The sequence below is a fragment of the Rhea americana genome, unplaced genomic scaffold, assembly GCF_003343005.1.
Source record: "Rhea americana isolate MKP2758 unplaced genomic scaffold, rheAme1 scaffold_25, whole genome shotgun sequence".
Classification (NCBI taxonomy): domain Eukaryota; kingdom Metazoa; phylum Chordata; class Aves; order Rheiformes; family Rheidae; genus Rhea; species Rhea americana.
In genome coordinates this window covers 4,910,136-4,937,052 of record NW_028186368.1, presented here as the reverse complement: position 1 = coordinate 4,937,052, position 26,917 = coordinate 4,910,136, and the positions used below count along the sequence as shown (strand labels likewise).

Sequence of the window (26,917 nt, the reverse complement as noted above, 5' to 3'; positions counted from 1 at the left end):
CTTTGCCTTTATAGTACAAAAGAAAGTGGCTAGTAAGTAGCGGTAAATTTCAGAACAAGGTTATTTTCCAACAGTAAACATGTAAGGCAAGGAGGGGAGGAATAACTACAAAAGCAATAAGAAAAGTTGTGTATTTGAAATAGTCTAATTGTATACAGAACTAAATACAAACGTGCTTCAACTCTGCCAATATTCTGTTGACTTTAGAATAGTATTAGGATAGGGAAATTCTATATGTGTGTGTGTGTGTATATATATATATATGTATATGTATAATCATATTATTTTCAACCAGATCTAGGCTTAAATACTAGCTTCTCATCAAGGCAGCACACACAATGTAAGCATATGAGAATTATCACGTTGCAGAAAAAGAGAGAAAGCCAAATAATGCAGAAGATCAGAAACAGTTATCTGTTCTTATTAACAAGATGACTATAACACATCCATTAGAAGCCTACTAGAGATCACAGGTAGAAAACTGTTGAGGGCTAAACCAAGACATTAGTAGACCTGTTGGGAAATGGAAAATAAACTAAAAAACAAGATGAGATTCTCCATAAAGTCAAAAATGTTGCCATAGAGCAGAAATAATTGAATTTCAGGATTTGTCTATGTGAATGATGCCTTATCTTCAAATTTGTTCATAGTATAGTAATTCACTGCTTTCCAATTGAAGTATTAACATGTGGCACAGAATGGAGCCACTTTCAAAGTGTAATTCTGTATCTTATTTGTTTGGATTTCCAAGAACGTGCTAATATCTTCATTAAATAGGTCCATTCACAAGGCCTTCTAGTATTTCAGAACATCTTTTGACATTCTTTGGAGCCTTAAGCCTATGTTATTACAGAAACCTTTAAAGATCAAAACAGCAGATGCATCCTAAGGTAACTTATGAAGAATGATCTATGAGTGGAAAAGAAAACATCATCACTTGTTGGGATACAACTTAGATGAAGTGAATCCAGAGTTCAGCGTCTTCAGAAATACCACAAAATTTGTCATCTTAGGAAAAAAAAACATCTGCACTGTAAGAATTACATTTGCGATATTAGCAGTGATAGTATTCAAAAAACCCTGATCAAAATTTTAAGACTAAATATAAATTAAAAAAAGAAAACAGCTTGTCTTATTCAAAAGAGAAAGAGGTGCCAAAGTTTGTACAAAGTAATAACTTCACTACTGCTATTAGTCTTACAGTGGAAAGCAATTATCTTTATAGTGATGGGTAGCTGTATAAATCAAAGAGCAGGAAGCAAAAAAATTAGGTGTTGTTTCGATTCAAAATTGCCTTATGTTTTCTAGGAGAAATGAAGCACCAAGACACAGGAAATACCCTATCTAAGAAACAAAATGGCATCCTTTTGACAAGATATATCTTTTCTATAGCAGTTCGGATTTTCTGATTGTATAAAATGAAATTGTTGACATAGGTTCGAGTGCCTGAACCAGCTGTAAAACCACATAATCCACAACACCTCCAGAACTTAAAATTCTAACATAGGCCTGAGACCCTGCAGTTCAGGTTGAAAGCTGGATATTCAGCTGGAAGTGTAAAAGTGAAGCAACTGTTTACTAGAGTTCCTCTGCATGATAATTTACAAAATAAACTGTATTCTTCTTCACAGGAGACTAACATTTTTTAACATACAGCACAAGCTTCTACATGATGGTATTTAGGGTTAATGTCCTCCTACTGTCTTCAGTACAACACGTTCAACACACAAAAAATAACAGATACATAAGATTTTGTTTAATATTTGCATAACAAGCTTTATTACAGATGAGCTAAATATTATTTTTTCTACACGCTTTCTCCAACACAAAGAATCTTATTTTCTGTGTTCCCAAAATCAAACAAGTATTTTCTGCTCTGCTATAAACTACAAGCTGCTACATGTTTGGTCAACATGGATAGCAGGAGACAGCCAGCTGACTTAGGTATTTAAAAAGTTAGAGAGCAGAAAATATCTTAATATTTGGTAACACCAAGTAAGACTTATCTTTTTTCATACAAATCATTGATCTGTAGCTGTCTCAATGCTGAAAGAATACCCACTTTAATTGCTGGAATATAACAGAAAGTGAAAGATTGGAACAAAAACCATGGCAACCTTGAAGCTTTTCTTCAAATCCTCTCTCCTCCAAAAGATGTTTCTTTCTGATATGATAACACAATGTATCCAATTCCAGCTGGGAAATTAATCATTTTGTGGCAAGGAAGAGAAACTGGAAGCAGTCGCTCGGTCACTTTTTGCAAGCAGTAGCACAATCCATTGACCGATTATTGCTATGAGCGATTGCAGCCTGCAATGCTACAAGGGACTCGGTACTCACTTGAGTCCTGACAGTTTTCCTCTCTCAACCTTGTTTAGGAAAGCCAGCAGCTCTTTAAGGCTGGAAGTTACTCTCAAACTACAAAGGTTAAGCTTCTGGGGATCTGATAGCTTGTTTTTATGGAAAGAATGAAAGAAAGAGGAATTCACTGAATCATGATCCATTACTCTGTTTTCCCTATGCTCTGCCTTTTTTCTATCCAGGCCTAAAGGTGCAAAACAGGTGTTTATAATGATTTTTAATATCTCACAAAAATATACACAATGAAGCCTCTCCCCTTTGAACACAGTTATCTTACTCTTGCTGTTAAAAATAAATAAATAAATAAAAAGTTGTAGTACTAAATTTACTTTTTATCCTAGAGAGTGTGAAAAAAATAGACTTCAGTTATAGATATCAACTAAAAGAAATTGAATATTCCTCTTGAAATCTGTTGCTTGCAACTCAGGAGATGCTACTTTTGAGAAAAGGGTATATATTTTGCTATGCAAGTGAAGGTAAGGAAAAGGCAAATTGAAAAACTGTGATGTACTCCTGGGATTAGATGTAGCTTTAGATGCTAATTATTATGTTTCATTCCAAATGGAATGCTTTCCATTAATCAAACCCTGGAGTTACTGAGGTCATGTCCAATCTAAAAATCCACAGGAGGAAATGTTTAGCATTGAAATACTAAATAGAAGCAATGAGTCCTAGAAGGATAGCGCAGCTGGAGACCATGTTGATGATAGGGTAAAAGTAGCTTTTAATGCAGAAATTGCCAAAGTAACAGTAAATTCTCTGAAGTATTTTCATGACCTTCCTGGCATGATATGTATTTCTAACTTACTCAGCTTCAGAAGTGCTCCTTTCTTCTAAGGAGGGGACAATAGAGAAATTTCCATTTGAAATAATGACATAGATTTTAATACCATGCACATGGTTCTGGCACTTAAGCCTCTAACTTGAACTCTCTGTCAACGACTTGACATTGCTGAAGTAAAAAGATTAAGCTTTGTGTAACTTCTCAGTTAAAAACTGAGTTCAAGCCAATAGTTATCCAGCTCACAACCCTTTCAATTCAGGTGCTAGCAGGTGCTAGTTATATATTCCATCCTGAAACATCAATATCCAAGACCTTGAGACTAGACAAAGAAATCTAGAGAATGTTATTTTCCACCTTTTTAGTAAATTATTACAAGATAAAGTAGACAGCAGGCAATAGTTGAAGAAGTTGTGTGTCAATCGGCAGTTTCTTGAATACCAGCCAAACTATTACGTACCTTGAAGCGGGTAACAGATTGTGCCCAAAAGGCAACCYTGTCTGTCTCCAATAATGAAGGTCCCAGATGACTTCAACTACTGCTCAGTGACCATAAAGACAAAGACGAGACTGATATATGGTCACTCTCACATTTATTTGATTGATTCTTAAATTTCATTTTATGTGCATAGCCTTAATATCAGGAAGAAAGTGTAATGAGTAATCAATCTAGGAACCAAGGGACAAGAAGTGTCATATTGCATTAGAATGGTGAGGCAAGGTCCCTATGCTAATAATTTCTAGTGAATGCCAGTTATACGGAAAAAGGCAAGGAGACAGAGACAGGACTCTGGAGGCCACAGCAGACAACAAGCAAGAAGCTGGACCCCAATGAGAGGCATGACACAGGCTCAGCTATAAAAAGTACATCCTTACTGTTAAGCTCACAGTTCAAGACTGCAACAAGAGTTTTACTCTAAATATTAAGACAGTTAATACTTACTTATCAGTTCTATAAATGCACAATTTATAAAGAACCCTGGGAGAATCATCTCCTTAGGATGACCTCAAATATGTCATAGAGCTCCGAATGTTATTTTATTTCATGATTTATCCGCCATCAACATGGCATTTTCCTATTTTCTGCAAGTGAGAAGAATTCTAAAAGTCTCTTTGCTTCTAAAATGCAAACAACCACTTACTGACTAGTGGGTCTAATGCCTTGCCTGTGTCTTAGTATTGTTTACTTAAATAATAGAATAATAAATAAACAATATAGTAATAAATATAATAAATAATAGAATAATAAATAATTATATTTATTACTATATTTATTATTAAACAGCTCTGAGTAATATATTACTCAGAGCTATTTACATAGCTCTAAGACAATAGATGAAATAGAATCAACAATTCAGCCAGCTATCAATGCTGTTTTTCTCTATCTCCCTGTCTTGTAGCCTAACAGCTGGTCTAGGTTACAAAGTACCACCTATACCTACTACTTGCCATGCCTGCACTTAGCTTACTTGCTTACAGATGGTTTTGCTCTACAAGGCACAATTTAGAAACAGCCTTAGAACAATCACCTCCTTTGCATGATCTCAAACTAGTTCTGTCTTAATAGCTATTAAGTAACTGAAATGATTTCTTCATTTCAAAAAATTATAGGTAAAAAGTAATTTTTTTCCTTGGGCTACAGACTTACAGTAAAAGTTGTCTGGATAAAGCACCCAAACTCCTACTACGTATTATTTAAGAGATACAGTAACAAAATCACAGATGTTGAAGACAGAGGCTAGATACAGGGATATAGATAGATAAATATAGATAACAGATTTTCTGTATTGTCAAATTTCATAAAGTTAATTAAAAGCCCGAGAAAGCATAATTTCATACTAGTATTATTAAAAACCGGCATTAGGCATATGAAAAAGTCGTATAGCTCTCAAACCCGCTTTTTCTCTTTCAAGCATTCCAATTCTGATTACACGTTAAGTTCACCTATACAGAAATGATCTTTCAATTCTGGCAACCATTCCTACCTTGGAGACTTGCACAGAGTGTTAGTAAACTCAGTGTAACTACACCTGCCTGCACTAAGAAAAGAGCACTTCAAGCACTTTAATGTAGAGTAGTAACTCAAGCTACTTGCACGCAAAACGCATCTCTGACTGCCGTGTAGCGGGGCCAGACAACTCCCGCGTTGCGATCTCGGAGAGCACTGGGGTCAGTACGGCAGATCGCTGTTCCTAGCGGCTCGCGTTCTCTCTCACAACAAGCACCTGCTTTTTAGACTGCCTTGTGCAGAATTCAGTGCCAGCTTCAGGAGAATGAATGAAAAGTTATTTCTGCCATCACAGGTCTGATACAGCTATCTGTGAAGATGTTTTTAGGAGTTTTTGGAAGCAGTCATTCTTTGCATTTTTGGATTTCAATTTCAAGAGTCAATCAGAAGAAAATAAATTTGAAGTTGGAAATAATCAAATCAAGAAAAGCAGCAAAGTTCTAGGAATTCTCCTAGAAAAAAGTTTGAAGTTTTTGTTATTTCAAAGATTACCCAACCTTGTTCAAGGAAGCTGATGAAAAAGATTTCATATAACACTGTCTTTGGGAAAGAAATTCACATAAAGCTAACATATTCACGACGGTTTCTTACTTAGCGTTCAGCTTCTGGGTATTTTTCTTGTTGGTACACTTGCAGTGCAACAAGAAATGTTGCAAAAGCAAGCAGCAGCAGACAGTTTTTAGTGCAAAARTACAAATTCAATCTGCAAATAGAGACATGGCCAATTATTCTTYTTAATACTGTCTTTCTTCAGCACATAGGCATCATCCTCTATTTCTATAGTTTAGTATCCACAAAAACCCACGTAATTTTACTTTAACACAAGCAGAAAATTATGAACCACAGTACAAAAAATAAYAATGTGAGCAATTTTAAAACATCACAACTAATCTCTTAGAAGATAAAGCCTATAGTGCCATGCTTTAAGAGTAGGAAATTTCTTTCAAACTAAACTGAAACCTAGAACTAAACCATTGTGAAATTAATCAGGTGAAGAGTAGTRGTGGGGAATGAGAACAAAGACCTTTTTTCTTACAATAAGACACATACAAGAGACATCATCAACATCATCAATGTTTTATCAATTTGATGAGTTGGTAATTGGTTAGAAACTTATAGACGTACTGATTTTCAGAATATACAACACGCAACTACGAGGTTCATTTAGTCTACATATCTGGGCAATTAAAAAAAAAGTCAAACTCAACTACAAACAGCAGATCACTGACAAGCCTTTTAAAAACGAAGCCCTAAAGACTTAAAGTGTAGAAAAACTTGCTGTCACATGATTCCTTAAACAGYTATTAATCCTCAGAAGTATTCTAGAATTAGCTGTTTATGAATTTTTAAAATTATGCTAAAATTAACCAACCACTGTATTTGTCTCTTTTCTATGCATAGGAAGCAGGTGCAGTTCCTGCATAAGCTATAGCCTCATTTGGCATTACTGAATGATTATTTACAGAGATACTACACAGATGCCTGCATCACTACTGCAATAACACAAACCCAGATTCTTACAAAGAAAAAAAAAAGAAATCTGAGACTTTATTAGGAGACAGCAGATACCTATTTTATCCTGTACTAAGAACAAATAGCAAATTCAAAACAGGAATAAGAAATTCTGACTTTAACCAGCAGAAAATATTAATTTATAGAGGAAGTTTCTGTATCAGAATCAAACGTCCAAAACAGTTCCTTAGTGCTTAAGATTTAAAATATTTTATAAAATGTTTATAGTTGCCACTGGATTATTTTCTGGAAAAACAAAACAACCTGCAGATATTTATAAAGGAAAGCAATTCCAAAACTTGGCAAACTGAGAACAACAATTTATTTGAGCCCAAAACTGCTCAATTGTAGTCTGACACTTGTGTTATTCCAACATGTAGTGACAGTGTACAAGAAAACACCAGAAAGCCAAGCATTCAATTYATATTGCTTAACAGTGGTGGGTGATGAATAGGAAACATTAGACTCTAATAGTAAAAGTTATTTTTATTCTAATTAGGATTGCAAAGTCAAAATTTTAAGATTCTCCACAAAAGCTTGTCTGGCACAGCAAGGTTCCTCAGACAAAYATTGCTCATGCAGACTCCCTCTGGTCATGTACTACAAGACCCTAAGTTGCTATGTGCTCAAGTAGACMAGACGAAAACAAGGCAAGTTTTTCTCAGAAATGTGGCCTCCTGTATTCCTATAGCAGCATGCAGAAAAGAGGAGAAGAACAAAGCTTCAGGTAGCCTTACCTGGGGCTTCAGATAAGGAAAAAATAATTTTTACCCTAGTATTCCAGAGAAACGAGGCACATGAAATCACACTGTGCATCGTTAGTGAGTCACTACAAAAAAAGTTTTAAACCTCTTTGGTAATTTCCATGTTTGACAAAGGGTTTCAGAGCTTTTGAAGATATTTAGTGGTCAGGTAAAGGAGCATGATCCAAAYGAGTAAGTACTCTTTTTGCCTCTCCTCTTATTTTTCTGAAAAGCTGCACTCAAGTGTATTAGCACACACCAGTAAACCCACCAATACAAGCTCTTCTCCAGTAGAAAAAGCTTCAGTACTCACAGGGCATTAGAAATAGGGTGATTTAAACCATGGATTACAAAATCACAGAAAACCTGGCTTTGTGAATTCTATGGCACTAGTAGCTGCATACTTGCTTTTTTCTTCATAAAATCATTTTTAGGAGTTTGATTTTGTGTCTAGTTAATGAGTGAGCCTTAATCTTTCAGATGACATCTGACTGCATTTCCTGTATGTTTTGTAGTTCCTTATGTCTCCAACTGGACTTGAAAAGACCTTCTCAGGATCAAAGAAAATTAAGTCAAAATTCTACCAACTACAATCTGGCTCACTCTAGAAAAAAAATCTCATTAAGTTTAATGATATGTTTAAGCTGATTCAAAAGTTATCATGAAAAGATAAAGCCTTACAGCACCTCAAAGGTACAATAAGCTCTCTCTTTTTCAGTACAAAATCGAAGTAAAGGAGTTGATAGGAAAGAGCAATAGTTACTGAAAGGAAGGAGAGTGATGAGCTCTCAGCACCAGAAGGCTGGCAACTCCTCTCTCTCTCTCTCTCTCTCTCTCTCTCTCTCTTTTTTTTTTTTTTTTTTTTTTTTTTTTTTTTTTTTTCTGTTCTCAAAAAGCAACTCTCGAGCATTCAATTTGGCTTCTAATGAAGAGAGACGGCATGGTGCTCTCTTCACAAAAAGACAAAGTTTCTTATCATCCTTGGGTTTCTACAATCCTTGGACATCAATCGAGCTGTGTACTTCAGATTCCAATTTCAAAAAGAAGGCCAAATCTAGAAGAGGAGAAAACTTATAAAAAATAACTAGATTATTTTCCCATATAAAATAGGAGCAGATAAGCTTTATGGTCAAGAACAATGAGAACCAAGCTTTGTATAGCCTGAATATAAAATTCTTAGCAATTTTAATAAAATTACAAAGAAAAGAATATGAGTTTGAAAAGCCAGAGTCATACCAAGTTAGAAGCTTTGATGATGACAAAGATAAAACACCACAGGGGTGATTCACATATGCCTGTACATTCCCTAATGGATATTTGCTTTTTATAAACCGAGTAATGGGGGAATAAGCTTTGTATTATGTTAATTTGTTAGGGTAGAATATTCTTATACTAAGCAGAGGGAAGAGATTCTTTGAAGCTTAAAACCAAACATATTTTATGTGACAAGCTGCTCTGAGATGAAATATCTGTGATGTGAAGATAAATGCATATACAAAATTAAAACTAATGCTATAATTATATATTGAAGAAAACACAGAAAAAGTCAACTTAGTATGGTATCCAAAGTTTTCATGTGGTGTTGCAATCAATGAACATTAGCTAGTTTTAAATCAAAATGCATGTTACATAATGAAAATTTTGAAATTCTTCTCTCAAATAGTCTCACACCACAACTATCACACTTGCTAATTGATTTTAATTAAGAAATAATCATAAAATCACAGAATGGTTGAGGTTGGAARGGATCTCTGGAGATCATCTAGTCCAACTTCCTTGCTCAAGCAGCATCATCTAGAGCATGTTAGACAGGGTTGCATCCAGGTAGGTTTAATAAAAGATATTTTAATAACAGACATCTTGAACTTGGCTTTCTACTACACAAACAATTCCCTAGAATAAACTTTTATCTGACAGTTTTGAGAGACAAACCTCATAATTAACTGCTATTAAACAGTTACATAGAATTAATACAGTAACAATGGAAATTCAGTCTGTCCTTAGTAAAGTCCCTTGGCAAAAGTTTGCTAAATTCTGCAGAGATGAAAGAGGAGTCATACTGAATTCACTGAGAGATGTGGAGATAAGGATTTTGAATGACTTCTGGGAGGACATAAGTAAATGATGACAGAAGAGAAAAGAAGAGGAATCTGAACTACTCAAAAATTGTTCAGGCTATGATTAATTTCTGATCTTTACTATATCACAATACAAGAACAAGGGGTCTTAGAAAAATGACTACATACCACTCTTCCAAGCTTYGGCACCGTAGTTGAGCGATTTGTTAGAAAACATGGGACTCAATCACTTCTAAACATTCAGGCAAGGATCCTATATAAATTTCCTAAAAGCATGGCAAATGACCACTAGTAAGATTACCACTAGTAAGGCAAGTTGAAGATGACTCCAGGAGAAAAAGATGATAATCTCTAGAAGTCCAGTAAGTATTTTCATTTTCTTCTCTAACTATAAGTAAACCCTATATAATTTTTGAAGTGCTCTAGGTAGTTTTTCAGTAACCTTTTAACCATCACTTCAGGCTTTGTGCAAAATGATAATACCAGATTAAGTGTTAGATGACAAACCCTCAGATTCCCCAAAAGTGAATTGTTCAAAGACCTTAAAAAAGTAGTACTGACAGTAAAAAGTATGTAATAGATACAGCAACACACAAATATAACCTGTGTCAATTCCCATCACTAAAAAGTGCTGAGAGTCTCTTTAGTTACACTTGTATAAAAATATGTATTGAAAAATTTATTGAAGTAATAATCTACTCATGATTCTTGGTGTYTGCTTAAAGCCCTCACGTGCAAGTGAACTTCCATTTCCAAAAGGAGCAATTAGGTAACTTAGAGTGTCCTGAAGCTTTTGTGCAGCATTTATAAAGACACTGAATTCATATAATGATTTTTCAAACATCAAACTCATTGTTATATGAGCAGTGGAACCTAATCAAACTTTCCAGTTTGTGATCTGAAGAAGGTCTCACAAGGAGTGTGCAATAACTCAAGAGCTGATGCTCATGTGCATTTCTGAGCTCACAGTTACTGCAAAGCTATGATAGCTTTGGAAAAAACGTTGCCTAGAATTTGAAAGTTGACCAAGGCTCTTGGGGAGGTTTTTCCTCAATAATAAGAACAGCCAATATTTACAAAACGTTTGTATTATGCTGACAGTCTATTGCTATCCTCTCCCTCTATTTGCATGCCTTTTTCTGCAAGCCATAGTCAGTTAACGCATTACTCCCACACTAAATATGTTTGTACTTCTGCTACTTTGCATCAAGCCAAACTGGCAATTATTTTTTCATATTTCATTTCCTCAGTTTTCCATATTTCATTTCACATTCTGCCTTCTATATGGTGGACAGAAGTCCTTTTCTAAAATTTTTATCACCTACTATATATAGCATTAGTGAAGTTACCTACTCAAACTGTTTTCCCTCTCAATAGACAGTCTATATTTACACATTTTCCATCTAAGATCAACTAAGCAGKATAGCTGTAACACTGAAAATATCTGGCAATACTTACAATGATTGTCATTACGAGTTGTGAGCTGCATATGCATATGTACGTTATAACGGGTACATGCAGATATTGATATCTTTAAATTATTTTCAGTTAAGACAAAATTTTGTAGTTGTGTCTTTTTTTAATTTATCTACATACTCAACTGTGTATTTTTCACGTTTTCAGCATGTGTCCTATATTACATACATTTGCTATGTTAATGCATGTTTTAAAGTTGTTTCACAACATGTTTAGTCCTGACAATTAATAACTAAAGTAACAAATACAGTAACTTGTAAAAAGTTAATTCATGTACACAATTGCTCTATCTTGAGCAAGCTGTTTAGTGAAAGGTCTTAAATCAGCAAAATAATCACAAAGCATCTAACGTAACTTTCTATTTAAAAAAAAAAGTTGGAGTATGATTTTAGTACGAATTTAGTATGAAATTAGTGCAAATTCCAATAATATCTAATTTTAGTTAATGTTTTGTGTATTTATTACTACATTTGCTTATATCAGTTGCTTAAGACTACTTTATTACCACTGTAATAAATTGGCTGTATTAAACTAGTTAAAAACAATAAAGAATGGCTAACCAGTGAGACTTTAATGCCAGATACCTAATTCCTCTGTGGGAAAATCTCATAAAAAAATAAAGGTTACATTAAAGCCTTGTTGTAAGTGGCAAAAATTTCCCATAGCACATAGAAATATATGCCAGTACAATGCTATTTTGTAATGATGTATCACAAGCTGTGCCTGAGAAATATCAGATATGCATATACATACAGTTCAGAAATCATCTATGTATAAAAAATCAATATAGTAAAAATTACATCCTTTTGAAACCAAGGAAAACTGATTTTAATGATGCTAGGCTATTATGATACATATTCTGAATTATCAGCATTCAATCGTTTTAAAGTTTAAACTGGTTTTCAAGATATATTCATTTTCCCCATTTCTTTCACTTTGGACAGTAAAGTCAACCACTTCACGATGGACTACAGCTTTTGGTCAATTTAGTTTCTCATTCACCAATAGTTATGTTGGTGCTATATTTTATATTTCAAAAAAAATTTCCACTAGTTCTTCTACAGTTTATTAAAACTATTTTTATTGGAATGTTCTACTAAAGCTCATTTTGAAAACAAATTTAGCTTAACCTTCCTCTGTTAAGAATGGCTTGATGAAAAGTGCAGAACAAAAAAGGCAGCCATGTACAGGGACAACTCAGAGCACCTCTGGTTCTGCTTTGGACAAGGAGCAAAGCTGCAGCTGAGAATCCCAAGTGTGAAGAGAAGAGCAGTGGCTTATGCAGAAAAGCCAAGCTTTGGCTTTGATAGGTAACAGAGAATCTTCTGGGAGCACAGAGGTGCTCAAGAGCAGACTGATGCACCTTGCCAGCAGCAGAACATTCAGTGTTTCATATCTTAAAGAGCAAAGCATTTGCAAAGGCCAACATCGAGTATTCTACAAAGCTGATGCATCATGCCAAAATGCTTAAAAAATTGCTTTTAAATTTGAAAAATATAGGAAAACAAAAAATACACACATTTCCATTGAAAGGTCAGGTATGTCTATACAACATATGAAAACAAGCTTCACCTGCACTCTGAACTAACCAAAAGTATTAGTCCAACACAGATAGAGCTGATCACACTGTGCAGAGCTAATACAGGCTGTTTCTCTAAAGCACCTCCTTTGGGACATTCACAGTATGTGAAAAGTGTGATCTTAAAACTAGTGTCTAAGAGCCTGCAAAAAATGAAATGCTACAGCATTTATCACAATCAGTAGTATTATATGAACTCTGAAGACTTTTAGAGTTCCTTAAAATAAATTAAATATTCAGACTGCCCAGAGATCGCTCTCATACAGACCTGAGAATTCAGGTTAGGAACAAGAGATTTAAGTGTTTCCCAGGTCGATTTTGGATGCTAATAGCTAGAACATACTTTTTATTTGAAAATGTAACACTAAAATTCTGGTTACTTGTCAAAGCAAATACTGTTTCAGTATGTGCTAGAAATAAGTCAATATAGAGAAAAGTACTGCAGAGCATGCTACTGCCAGGAAAAGCACACTAAATCATTAGTTGGAAACAAACAAAACAACCAAACAACAAATATACATACATACATACATATATATATATATATATATATAAATAAATAAACACACACACACTGCTTAGTCTTTTTCTGATGTAACTTTGTGCAGTATTGATTTTGCACTTCCATTCACTTCCATGAAGTATGTAATAAATGTGCATAGTCTGTAGAAATTAATAACTCCTTTTGTAGCTGGTTTGCATTATAAGCTTTAAAATGTACTGTCTTTGGTGAAATTGTACTTCAATGTAATATTCATAATGTAAAGTGTCAAACAACTTCCTTACATTTGTGTTAACTTACACATTAAAAAAAAATTAAATGTTCATATAGGTAATGTTAAGCTTTTAAATGGTATTAGAAATTTGGTCATGTACATTGAGATTGTATTTTCTCTCAGGAGAAAAATGACCATTACAGATTTCTGTTTATTGCAGGAAACTAAATGAATGATTTCTCTGAATWACAAATGCCCTTTATTTATAGATACTTAATTTAGGAGACCAATTACACATCTGAAATCAAGGTCACTTTACAACTTAATTAAGATTACTTGCAGCACAAGGACTATTTATTTCCTGTATCCTATAATTCATTAAGTTCCACATAAGGTTAAAATGTAGGTACTTAATTTAAAAGGTCCTCTCCACTTATTTATTATTAGATTCTACTAACAAGGTCTTGTTAGTAGAACAAAACTTCAAAAACAACAAGTTTTTGAGCTTAAGAAAGTACATACTTGGCTAAGGAACAGTATACAGTTAAATTTAGCGATTTCAATGCAYGAAATCCATCAGAGAAAAAGGTAGACTTAATTTTAAACAGAGTTGAGAGTGGAGGTAACAAAACATTTTTCGCTAATGTCATCATTTTTTTCAAATCAAAGCACAGAATAACAGAACAGCTGAGGTTGGAAGGGACCCCTGAAGATCATTTGCTCCAATCCCCCCTGCTCAAAGCAAGGCCAGCTACAGCAGGTTGCTCAGGGYCATGTCCAGTCCTGTTTGAATATCTCCAAGGATGGAGACTCCACAACCTCTCTGGGCAACCTCCTCCAGAGTTTGACCCACCCTCACAGTAAAAACCTTGTTCTTATGTTTAAATGGAATTTTCTGTACTTCAGTTTGTGCCCACTGCTGCTTGCCCTGTCACTGGATACTACAGAGAAGAATCTGGTTCCATCTTCTTTACTTCATCCATCAGGTATTTACACACRTTGATCAGATGCTCCCGAGCCTTCTCTTCCCCAGGCTGAAAGAYCCCCGCTCTCTCAGCCTCTCCTCCTATGACCAGTCCTGCAACAATCTGCCCTGTGCTGGACTCGCTCTGCTATGTCCATACTYGACAGCACCCGGCACCTTTCCTATTTCACTTGTTTCATTTTGCAATTGAAGTATCCTTATTGCTTAATGAAGGGCAGTAAAATGAATGAGAACCTAATGTCAATTTAAATGTTAGGGTTTCTTAGTTTAAGAACTACAAATAGTTTTTATAGCTTTTGCTCTATACTGCTTGCTTTCCTCCCCGCTTTACAAGCATAATGAACTGAATATATCTATTAATAAAATACTATTAGCAATAGATATGAAAGAATTTTAGTTGATGGCAAGTGTTCTTTCTCCAGGATAAAGGGGCAATACTGATCAAAGCCTAACACACTTTACTTCATGTCAGAGTATTATGTAAAATACAGTATCTTTTTTTTAAATTACAACTTTTTCAATGTCAGGTGTAGGGGGGAGGGAAACCAAAGAGGCTTTGTTCAAATAAGAGGTGATAGCATCAGATAAAATAAGCTATGACAATTGAGCTGTGGGATTTTTTTGAAAGATAATCATAAGAATTGAAAGTACAATTTTCCAGCTTTACAAAGTATTGTTTTCACAAGGAAAGTTCTCTCCTCCAAATCAAAACAATAACACATAATAGTGAACATAAGACTCAGTAAATTTTCCTGGATAATTTCCTTTGTTAGTGGACTAGCTTGTTGTGAACTACTCTTATGAGGAGTGCTGTATTTTCCCTTTTATGCTTAATTGATCTGGAATTGATCCTACACTAGATTTGAATGAGTAGATAGTAAAGACATCTTATGAGATGTTAATAAAAAAAAAAAAACTACATGCATTACTTTTAATTTTCTCACAGGCCCAAAACAGAGGATAATTCCTGTTTCTTTAATTAATTTTAAGATAAAGCTATCAGTTTGTCTCTGGATGAAGTAAAAATAGTATTTGATCTTGAATATACAGATAAGATGGCTAGGAACATAAAAAGAAAAAAAAAACACTGAAGCTAGGAACAAAATTGAAAGAGCTCACTGCCCTTGCAGCTTCCATGCACAACAATCTTTCATAAATCTTCAAAAACTGACAAGTGAAATTCTAGGTTAGGGCGCACGCATCTATAAATCTAATTACACTGTGCCTGAAAAATAATATTGATATGATAGGAGAAAACTTAAATAGAAGATTAGTTAGCGGAAAAAAAAAAAAAGACTTGCAGGTAAATGAAGAATGACATAAATATAGCATAGGCTATACATCAGTTGATCTAAAACTTTATTTATCCAAAAAATGAATGACAGGTGTCTCACATCTGGACTTCATTTAAAACACTGCAATTTTCCACATGGAGACCTTTGAAAAATGAGAATAGAATTATAAAGTTGGCAAGAAATGGCAAGAAACTGCCTGAAGGGAACACGAAAAGCAAGGCAGTGTTGAAAAGCGTATCAAGGCAGTGTTGAAAAGCGAACAGTATCACCTGGAATAAAACTTCAAGTGCAGTTCTTCAGTGATCATTTTTTAAAACTGATTTAAATGAAAAGAAAACTGTAACCCAGGAACAAGTGATCATAAACACAGCCCCAAGTAAAGCTAGAAAGTGAGCTAGAACAAGGGTTGGTTCTAACCACCTACACAAGAAGATTCTGGCACAGGCTGACAGGAGTAGTTGGGACAAAGTATTTCACATTCTTAAAAATGAATCTTCCTTAGTTTAAGATATCGTATCAATGACAAAAAAAAGCCCTTTCTAAATTCTATGAAAATTTAAATAGAATTTCCCTTCCTTCGCTCTTCTGCCACTTCTTTTTCAGGAAGGCAAGTGTTAGACACAGAGAGTTTCCTGCCAGTTAGCTGAACCGACAAATTAGTTAAATTCCCTTTGCTCCTGCTCCCAACATTTACAGGTTAGACCAACAGGCAGACATTTGTGAGGAGATTAGGGTAGGTCAACAGGAATAGAACAACTCAATTAAAAAAAGAAAAAAAGACAAAAGTGATGGAAGCAGTTAAAAAAAAAGTTACAAGCAGGATTCTAAAAAATACAGCGCTCAATACAGAAGAGCATAGTGAAAAATATCTAAAACTCTATTGCTACATCAAGAATATAGAGAAGCACAAATATCACAATAAAAAAAACATACTTCCTGAAACAGTAAAACTATCCATTAACTTCCCTTCTGAAATAAGAATGAAAGCTTTGAATTTTAACCCTAAAACTACAAACACTGGCTCTAATAATGAATACATTAATGAATAGCTCTGTTGATGAACCTGAACTCTTGACTTCTTTCTTTTGACATATAAAACCTATATTTGACAATTCGTACTTTTCTGACTTCGGGTGTAGCCTTCAGGAAGGCTTCAGCATCTTGAAACTCTGCATTACCACCCTTTGGTCTCTCACTATAGCTTGTGTCACCTGCACGTTCTCAAGTGTTTCAGACACGAAGGACGAATCCACTTCAGAAATACAATCGCGCATTTTTGAATCTCGCATTTTGTAGGAATGATGAACAATGAATTATTCTTAGAAAAACTATAGAAAGGAATGTGTTTGGTCCCTACTAGGACAGTTTGCAAGACAGCTGGGAATGCATTTAATTGACGGAAGCCCTGGAAGCTTAGACAGTAAGTTATAACTCCCATCTCGCTCTAAGCATAGGAATCAATTTTCCTCTAATTAAGAATAATGAGGAAGGTATCACAAAGAAATAAACTGTCCCATGGGAAGTGTGGAATGTTCTTAAGCAGAGAAAGCAAAGAACAATAACTTTCTTACCCCTAGGTGATCACTATCTGTAGACTACACAGTGACGGGAAAAGAAGCTTATTCCAATTCATTTCAGAGTTCACTACTTATTTAAAAATTTTAGCAACATATGTGCGTGTCTATATGTACATACAAAAACAGGAAGTCACCCTTGCAATGAATTACAAATGCTGATATGCTTAGGGTGCTTTGCTAAGTAAAGTTTATAAACCTTGCTTAAAGATAAAATGAAGCTATTTTTGAGGAGTCCACTCCCCAATATCCTTATCATGAGCACATTCTTTACTTATTTATTAATAATAATAATACTTTATTTATTATTAATAAATAACAGTATCTTTCTAAATAGAAGAACACACAAGGCAACTGAATGGGCACCACTTTTATAATATGCAAATGTATTTTAAAGATCTGGATTTCATTTACAAAGAAATATCTTTTCATATGAATGGCTCTTTTTTCTTGGTTTATAGAGAACAAAAGAATTTCATGGAGCACAGAGACTTTAGCATATGTGCATCACCATAATTAATGTAAGATTTTCAATATGCATGATCGAATACATACTTGTTAAACCATTTCATATCGCAAGTCGATGACCCAGTTCCACAAATGGGTTACCTTTAGGTTAAAGAACACCATCTGCTCACAGTGATGCCACCAGCAAAATTGCTACAATGAAAAATCCCTAAGTGAAGGCAAAATCCAAAACCAGAAAAAAAAAAAAAAATAGTTGTGACTACTCTTCACAACTCGACACAATACAAGTATCAGCTATTTCTTTAAAAAAAGGTGATCATTTTCAGTTTGGTCTTACGTCCCCTCACACATATTGTGCACTGAGCAATGAATTAATGAGATCAATGCAAAAAGCAATACGCTAACCAAGCAACATTTGTAGTCAACAGCAAAGAAAGATTGTTATGGCATCAGAGACATATGGGGGGTAAAAATGAGCTGATTAGGGAGAAAACTGATCTTTTTATTACTAAGAATTCTTAAAATCTAAAAAGATGCAGCTTTCAAACAACCATATGAAAGACTACTTTTTCTTTCCAGAAGCGAATGTACATTTTTTTTATATAATCAAACTAAAACTCCTATAAAACCAAAAAGAGAGATAATTTACCAGAAAGTCTCTGTTATAAATGCAAAAGGAAAGGAAGTCTTTGCTGATGATTCCATTTACTGATTATAATCTTGCAAAATAAAAATATCTTTCTTTCTTCTTGCTTCAAGTGAAATATTTCAAGCATTTTCCTTAATATTCTACAAATTAAACTTAACTAAACATTATGTGGAAGTACAGAAGTACTTCTGCATTCCCTGTAACTATGTATGTTAAAAGACATCCTTTAATCTAGGAAAAAAACACATTTTGGAAATCTTTTCTCATACCCAAATAAAAAACTTCAAATCCCTAATGCAAATGAGGATTTTTTTCTATGTTCCACAGAACATAACACATTTCTGCTTGCAGAAATGCGTAAAACTTTCAAAAAAAATTCTCAAAGGTATTTTAATACAGTACAAATTAGGTCTGTCTCCAATTATGTTCAAGTTTAGCTTCTCAAACAGAAAGAAAACTTGTAGTAAAAAATTCAAATACAGAAAATATGTCAAAGGAAACCTTGAGACGTACCCTGAAGCATGGTCACAGCAAAAAGTCGGTCAATTGCTCTCTTCTAACTACCAAACAAAAGAACAACCTCAACAATTACTATATCATTACAAGCAGATACATAATTATCTAAACAGAAAATAGAGTACYTGGATCCTCTATCATTTTTTCTAGATGAGAAGAAAAGCTGCATTTTTAATGACCAACTTCTTGCAAATTCTCATTATGCTGCCTTTCACAAGATCGTCCTTCTCTACCATTAGTAATATTTATGTAGCAGATTTTCTGTATTTTAAGTCTTTCTTAAAAGTTGCTTACAGAGTTCTGTGTATTGAATTTATTTATTTATTTTTTTTTTTTAGGGGGAAAGCTGGGCAAGTCGGTAAAAGAAAAACATAACTGATAAGTGCACAGGAAAAGAAATGGAAGAATTGATGAAGAAATGGCTGGAAGGCATTCCTTACTCCATTCAAAAATAGTTCTCTCTTCCCTTGGCTTACTTCATCCGTCTTTCCTAAGGAGTCACAGCTAATGACTCCTTTCCCTTTTCTACCACTAGCTTTATCTTACACTCCAGCCTCCTAGCAACTATTCTCCCTCCTTTAAGCTTTCTTTGCTCTTCTACTGATAACCCTTTCCCACTTCCTTACCAAAAAATAAAAAATAAAAGCAAGTAAAATAACAAAGTTTTAATATAGCGCTACATGCCCCATTCTCCAACCTTCCTTTCATTTCCTTTCTGTTTCAACAACAGGAACGCTCTGAGACTAGAGTGGTAACCTGTCTAATAGCAAGATATTTGACTTTGGTTATTTCTGTTTAATTTTTACTTTTATAGTGAGAGCCTCACAAGGTCTCACATTTTGATATGGTTATATTTGATAACTGCATTTCTAAATATCTATACATTTACTGACTTCTTTTGCGCAAGATTTTTCAATGTAATAAAAATAGAAATTCTTTGCCTTAAAATAGTTATTGCTTTTTAAAAAAAAGTATGAAGCAGCTGGGGAAATGAGCAAAAAAATAATGTCCAGTATATTACAGAGGGAAGAGGAAATATACACATAATATTCTTTTGTTTCATGGATTAAGATACTATCATGTAATTTTTCTTAAGACAAAAACAAAACATAGATAAGACTTAAATGAAATATACTGACACAATCCAATATGAAATAACTTAATATTGGTACAACATTTAAATACAGTATGGTTAATATGCTACTGTACCTCATTCTGAAGTTCATCACCACTTTTGGTAGAAGCAAGCATCTCGTACAAAGTGCAGCAGAGATCTTCTGTTGTTGGCCCTCCAGGGGTACCCCCTTGAGATTCATTCAGATACTTTCCAACTTCACACCACAAAAAAGAATCATCTACTTTTTCCAAAGACTTGAGATCAGATTTCTCACCATAGCAACTCTGTAAGTGATCCAGCTGGTTATTCAGAAATTTCTTATAATCTAAGCTTATAATTTTCTGTGCATCGGTCTCACCATTCACAGGCAGCTCCTCAGAGTGATCCAAACCATGCATGTCAAACGAAAACACTATATTTTTACCAAAGAACACTCTGTTATCATCATTTTGTTCTTCAGCCATCTGTACAAGGGCTGTAAGCTGTTCTTCAGTGAAGTAAGAAGCAATCCGACATGTAGCATTACAAGCTGCAGTAGCAGATGATGATGGAAAGGGCCCAAACATCTGCTTGATAGCTTTTGTCTCATCATGACCAACACATTCTTTCTTGTGAAATGTCTTAAAGAGAAAAACAGCTCCGCTTTCAATTGCTTCTTGTCCATTTTCAGCTCCAACTGTTAACAGAAACAAACATAACCATATACTCTTCAAACCAGTTCTCCTCCATTGCCTATAACATAACCGTATTCAATTTCCTGCAAAAAATCTTAACAACAAAGAACTGAAACAAAGACCATAACAAGTAGCAGTAGTTGCAAGGTAGTGAATTATAAGAAGTATACAACAATAAAGCATCTGTCTTCGTTATCTTCCTACTTACAAGAAATTCATATTAAGGATTACTAACGTTCTCTTATTTTTCAAGTAAGGGGAAGAAAACTTGCCTGAGGTCTGCAATTCACCACAGTGTATTTATGAGCTCTTTACAGTTTTTTTTGTTTGTTTGTTTTTTAATCCCACTTTGTTTTCCACTTTGTATCAATGTTTATTCACTGTCTAATCTGAATATTCATGACAGCCTAAACATACAGAAATCAGCTGGGAAATACTACATTCTTGTTTCTAGTACTATAGAATGTGTATTAATTAAAAAATTTTCCCAAAGAAATTAAAAGTCGATGCATAAATTCAGAGTTATAGGCTATATTAAATCATAATGAGAAAAATCAAAAAACATATTAGAGAAAAACCCAATTTATCCCTCTTACATCAATATTCTCCGAGGTCCTTGAGGAAAACATAAGTAAAGACACTATGTAAAGAACCAAAATGTCACTACTAAACAAAACAAAAAGCTATGATGTGCAAGAAATACATAAAAATACAGCATACAGGTTTTTAAGAGTATAATCAGCAGAATATTTTTTCCAAATTAAAAAAAAATTTTCTAAGAACTGTAGTAGGTTATTCCAACTTTTAAAAATAGAATTAGCTTTTCTTAAAATATTTCATAATTTTAAAATACTTTAAAAGTTCAGTGTCAAGATTTACAAACTACTATTGTCCAGATCTCTTAATCTGGTCAATTCTACAGTTATATTAGGATTGACTAGCAAAATTCTAACAGAGAACACTATGATTCAAGTGATAACATTAGTGATTTATTCCTGCTATAGCTAACTCAAAAGACCTATTAAATGTTAATTACATGAAAAGGAACAATATTATCCATTCCAAAAAAAAAAGAAAAAAAGAAAGAAAGAAAGAAACAAAAGAAAAAAGAAAGAAAAAGAAAAAGAAAAACCCCAAATGATATTTTTTAGAATAGGGAAGATGGCAAATACTCAAAACTGCCTCCTGCTATCCAAACAGTTATATACTATGTATTTGCTATAATGTGTCTCCCATTTCTGACTATTAAAAAAAAAAACAACAACAAAAAAAAACACTTACTGAAATCAGGGGAAAGATTATTAGTTACTTCTACGTAGTTAATTGAGACTTGATTCAGGAAAGTTAGGCTCAAATATAGCAAAGCAAAGACTTTCTCCCCAGAAGCATAACAAGCATAGAACAAGAGTGAGAAGCTGAAAACATAATATATAAACAAGGGTGTCTAAAAATTCACTACTTCTCTTGAACTTCCATACGGCACACTCTGAAGAGCTTAGAAGTTCATGAAGGGAATGGTAGGTGATATTTACATGATAATTAGGTGCACAGCTAATTATCTTCCCTATAGAATAGGGAAGATATAGATATAGATATAGAGAATAAGCTATATAAAAGAAAGTACACACACATACTCGATATACGTAAATATGTCTCAATAGAAAGTGTTGCTTCAGCCTCCCTCTTGGCATTAACTACATAGAAATCGCAACATAAAAATAGTCTGAAAACTCAAGAGACTTGATTTTGCTGTTTGATCCTCACTCTTATATTCCTAACATACAAAAACATATCATTATTTAAAAGTCACTTGTCTTTGAAAATAAGTAAAATGCCATTAAGCTAAAAGAACACTTTTAATGGCAAATCACCTATTTTGCTTACAACCTGTTTCTTCCCCATCAGACATTTCGTCCTACTTCCTACACTTCATATGGTCTTAATTGTTATATTGTAAACTTCACAGACATTATGCATTTGTCAGCCTTAGCCTARTCAATACTTTATTGTAGTATCTCTTACATAAAGTTATAAATTTTGGACATTTAAACAACTATGCACATCTCCCCTCTCTTAGTCTAAATTGCTTGCTCTGGATGTACATATTTGGATTAAGGGAAATAACACTATCAAATCTCTCTGTAGCTCTGATTGACCTAGTTTGATGTGCTTAGCTGGTAGTCGTACCAGGTCCTTACTTAAATCTCATCTTTCCTCTTCCAGGTAAGTTTCATGTTTATGTGCAAGGTATATTCTGTAATGCTTCCTACTTTCCCTCAAAAATGCATACTAATTTTTTGGTTACATTACTTACAAAAAATTACTACAATACCTAAAATGAGGACAAGTATAGAMACCAACTAAGCATGCTACCAATTAAGAAAAAAAAATCAGTACACAAAGCTGTTTGAATCATCTGAAGGAAATCAAATTTAAGTTCAGATTCTCTAAAATAAAATATTTAGCATATTAGTAATGAACTATATTACAACAAAAGAGGAGAATAAGACAGAATGTATTCTCATGACAACTTTTTAAAAAATAATATTTTTATCATTAGAAACTGTCCTATTTTTGGCTGTCATCAAAAAAGTTTCTTTCCTCAGATGGTTAGGAAGATGGTAAGGTGGGCACATACACAGCAATTCCGGAAACTGCAACGGCAGCAAAAGTCATTATAGACAGCTTGTTTATTTTGGAGGAAAAAAGGATGGCAAAAAGGAGGATCAAGCAGTGAGAAAAGGGAAAATAACTTATGCAAATGATAAAATTGGGGCTGTCCAGGGGTAACCATTGGATAGCCCTGCACTTGATCACCATAGCCTGGAGCAGGACAATAAACTACACTTGGTGCTCTGGCCATACCCTCTGCATCAAGTCTCCTTCCACAGTCAGGAGGATTGATGGCCAGGGAGGAGTGAGGTGTCTTTGCTTGACGGTAAGGGAACATGTTCTGTTTCAGTGCCTGGTCCACGCCTGATGGTATTGACCGACCTCCTCCTAACATCCTAATGTCATTTTAACAAAAKCTGAATTGATCAAGTCATGGAATAGAAGTAAGAGAAATAAAAAGGATGACTTTTAAAAGTCACAATAGTAGTATGTTATTTAAATGGAGCACTGAGAAAAACCCAATCATTTTTTTCTGTCTTCACAAATATGTTGTTCATACAGACATTCATCTAGTTTCACTATTTATCCAAGAAGAATATTTTTTTTTGAACAGAACTATGTTAATACCTTTCATGCTCTCCTTCCCATCACCGATGTGTCTCAAACTTGCCTTTACCATTGCAGCACAGCAATTAAAAACTCCTAACAACAACTAAAAGAGAGTGAATTGTTGAAGTTGTATGGACAATCTCAAAATTAAGGAAAAAAACAGCTGCTGTAGGTTAGGTAACAGTTTTTTCTTCGATCAGTTATCAATACAGCACCTTTTCCATACTAGCTTTAGGCCTCCAATCCCATAGTTGATTAAAAAAAAATAAATAAAAAAAAAATAATAAGAGGAATAAATTACATTTAYGTTTTGGGGCACCGCACTCCAAAATGCCCCAAGCATTCAAAACGACCGGATGTCAGATTCAGAGATTTTTGGAGGACATTGCAGCTACCTCCCTGGGCACATTTTATCCTATGCAAGGTAGCAGCACTACAGCTGCAAGGTGGGCAGCTGCRCATGCAGGAATCAGGCCTCCTCAGTGTGCTGTGGAGCACACGTACTCTGCAGTACACTGACAGCCAAAGAAACAGGGAGTTTACCACTAATTGTAGAGGGAGTTTAGTTGGATGCCTAAAGACAGATAGCATGCCACTAAGAAAGTTATTTCTTAGTGGCTATCAAGACCTATTAGTAGCATGCGGCAGATTTTTTCCTACCTCTAAAGTGGCTGAAATCACACCTCGCATGAGTTTCCTCAAAACCTTGCACATCACAATTGCCAACTGAAATACTTGCATTGAAACAGATACGTGAGTTGAGAATGGAAGTAGAATGGTCCTTCTTAGYGGCCTCTCTGTCTTAGAAAGAGGTCTGAGGATGTTAAATTCCGCTAACCCGCACATGCTCGACTACTTGTATTAAAAAATAGGATAAAAAACAAAGTTAGGGCCAAATCTAGAATAACAGCATATGACACCGGAGTAAACCATAAAGTAGGTGAGATTTAGAACACCTGTCAGTCAGATGACTCAAATATTTTTACCAGTGATTTGAAAAATACTTGCAAATTTTGTTCTGATGACTCACTAGAGTAATGCACCATTACAGCTTTACCAGACAGACTCCGGGCAACCATATAGCATGACGTATTATTACATACTAGACCCAAATAACTTAGTGTTTTTGAAAGTCTGTTTTCAGATGCTCATTTCTTCCTTAATTTGTTAGTCCTTTTGTATTTCCAAGGAAATTATTGAGAAAGAGTGAGAGAGGTTAACGTGTATTGTGAGAAAAACCCTCTGGATTATAATGTCAAAAAATGCTGGAACAGTTTCATCAGAAAAGCCTGTAAATTAGAAACTAAGTTTCTAACCCCAACTAAGTTTTCACACTTCATTTGCTATAACATAATATTCAGTTTTAAAAGCTTAATTCCAAATGAGTGCAATTTTTTATTATCAATTTCTCTCCTCAACACAAAACAGTCCTTCAAGCAGAAAACATTTTTAAAATTTCTATCTACCTGTCTAGCAATTCAATTTTTCACAGTTCTGTGGAATTAAGGCAGATAGAGAAAAGAAGAACATTGATACTAAGTGCTATATTCCAAAATAAACTGTTGCTTGCTCTTGCTGAAGGTTGATCACAAATAGACACCACATAAAAATACTCTTATAAGCAGGAATATCAATGTAAAAACATAATCATATTTTAAAATAAAAGAACCGATCAAATCTAGGTTGTATGTATACATATCAGATTAACTGGAATTTCAAAGCTATTTCCCCWGCAAGACTGGAGTCAAGGTACAAATAAAATTGTATTAGTTTACAAGTATGCAGGCAAACAGCAGTTGGAAAAAAATAGTCTATTAGACTACTGGAGAATTAAAATTAAAACATACCTATTTGTTTTGCAGCTTGTAATATTGTTTTTAAATCACCATTAACAGTTTGGTGTTCTTTTTTGTCCAAATTGTCATCAACAAACTTTATTATCTTCTTCCATGTAAGATCAGACGTCAGCAACTGTTCTTGTAGTTTTGATCTTTTACTCTGAAAATGGAAAATATTTCATTTACAAATCACCAGATGCCAAATTCCATACCTTTCCAATACTTAATTCAATAACAATGTAGTAACAATTACAAGTCATTTCTCTATTATGTCTTCCTTACGCTCCTATTTGAGGGTGAGATGAGAAGGAACACATGAACTACTGTATTCTTCAAAAGGAGAATTCTCCATAAAGCAAAACTCTTGCAGCCTCAGGAGAGGTTTACAACCTCCAGGATTCCAATTTAATTTCAATTTTCAGGTTCCAGTAATGCATATACTATTTTTAATATATTTTTTTTTCATGAAAAAAAAATGTACCTAAATACATTATCATTAAATTTATTCTAAACCATCAGCCAACAAGAATCCAAAGTCTCAGTATCTGAAGGCAGAAAGTTTGGGTCTCTGGTTCTGCATAAGCTCAGGGCTAAAAACATGCAAGTCCAATCCAACTTATATCATAGCTACCTGAAATACAAAATAACAGAGCTCTACTGATACAACCTACCCTACCTAAATAGCATACTCTGAACGTAAGGGCCTAGAACAATCACAGAGCTAAAGCAAATTTAACTTTGAGTAAGGAAAATACAAAGGAACACGCAAGAAGCTATACTTACTCTGCCCAGCCTTGCCTGCCTAATCTTATAAAACAGCGGTATAAATTAAAGAAACTAAATATTCCTACCATATATTCTGACATTTAACAATTATGCACTAAAAAGGAAAAAAAAAAAAAAACTTTTTTCTTTACCATTAAGTCTCCCAGTTCTTCATTATAATCGTCATGTTTAGTGACATTTGAAAAGGATCGTAAAGCGCCTGTAAGACGAGGTAAGGCCATCTATTACTCATTCAGTGATCCATAGGATGAGAAATTAAATCCCACTTCAAGCACCTAAATGAGAACAAAAGAAAAAATATTGTTTTGTTGATGCTGTAAATACAAATTCACATCAGAAAATTGAAAGATGCTTTTGAGCAAACAGAACTAGGCTGGCATTTCAACTGGACAAGTTAAAAATCTACGTCAAAGTGTTTATAACCAAAATTCAATAGAATGTAAGTGACGGGCATAAACTGTGGGCATAATGATCAAATGAGCTGGTTACTCAGCAYGTTTTTCTCTTCTCTCTTCTCAAGTAAAGTCAGCAGCAACAAG

The 26,917-nt window shown here is 34.2% G+C and overlaps 1 protein-coding gene across 1 annotated transcript in view; it reads right to left on the bottom strand.

Moving 5' to 3' along the window:
- The window catches only part of ASCC3 (activating signal cointegrator 1 complex subunit 3), a 258,777-nt gene extending 232,128 nt beyond the window's left edge, over positions 1 to 26,649 (bottom strand). Inside the window, exons 1-3 of the mRNA XM_085306936.1 lie at positions 26,510 to 26,649; positions 25,602 to 25,752; positions 19,951 to 20,534 (exon numbers count right to left, since the gene is read on the bottom strand). Of these exons, the coding sequence (XP_085163062.1) occupies positions 19,951 to 20,534; positions 25,602 to 25,752; positions 26,510 to 26,599 (825 nt within the window). The 5' untranslated portion in view covers positions 26,600 to 26,649. The remainder of the gene's footprint in view (positions 1 to 19,950; positions 20,535 to 25,601; positions 25,753 to 26,509) is intronic.
- Between the last annotated feature and the right edge of the window lie 268 nt (positions 26,650 to 26,917).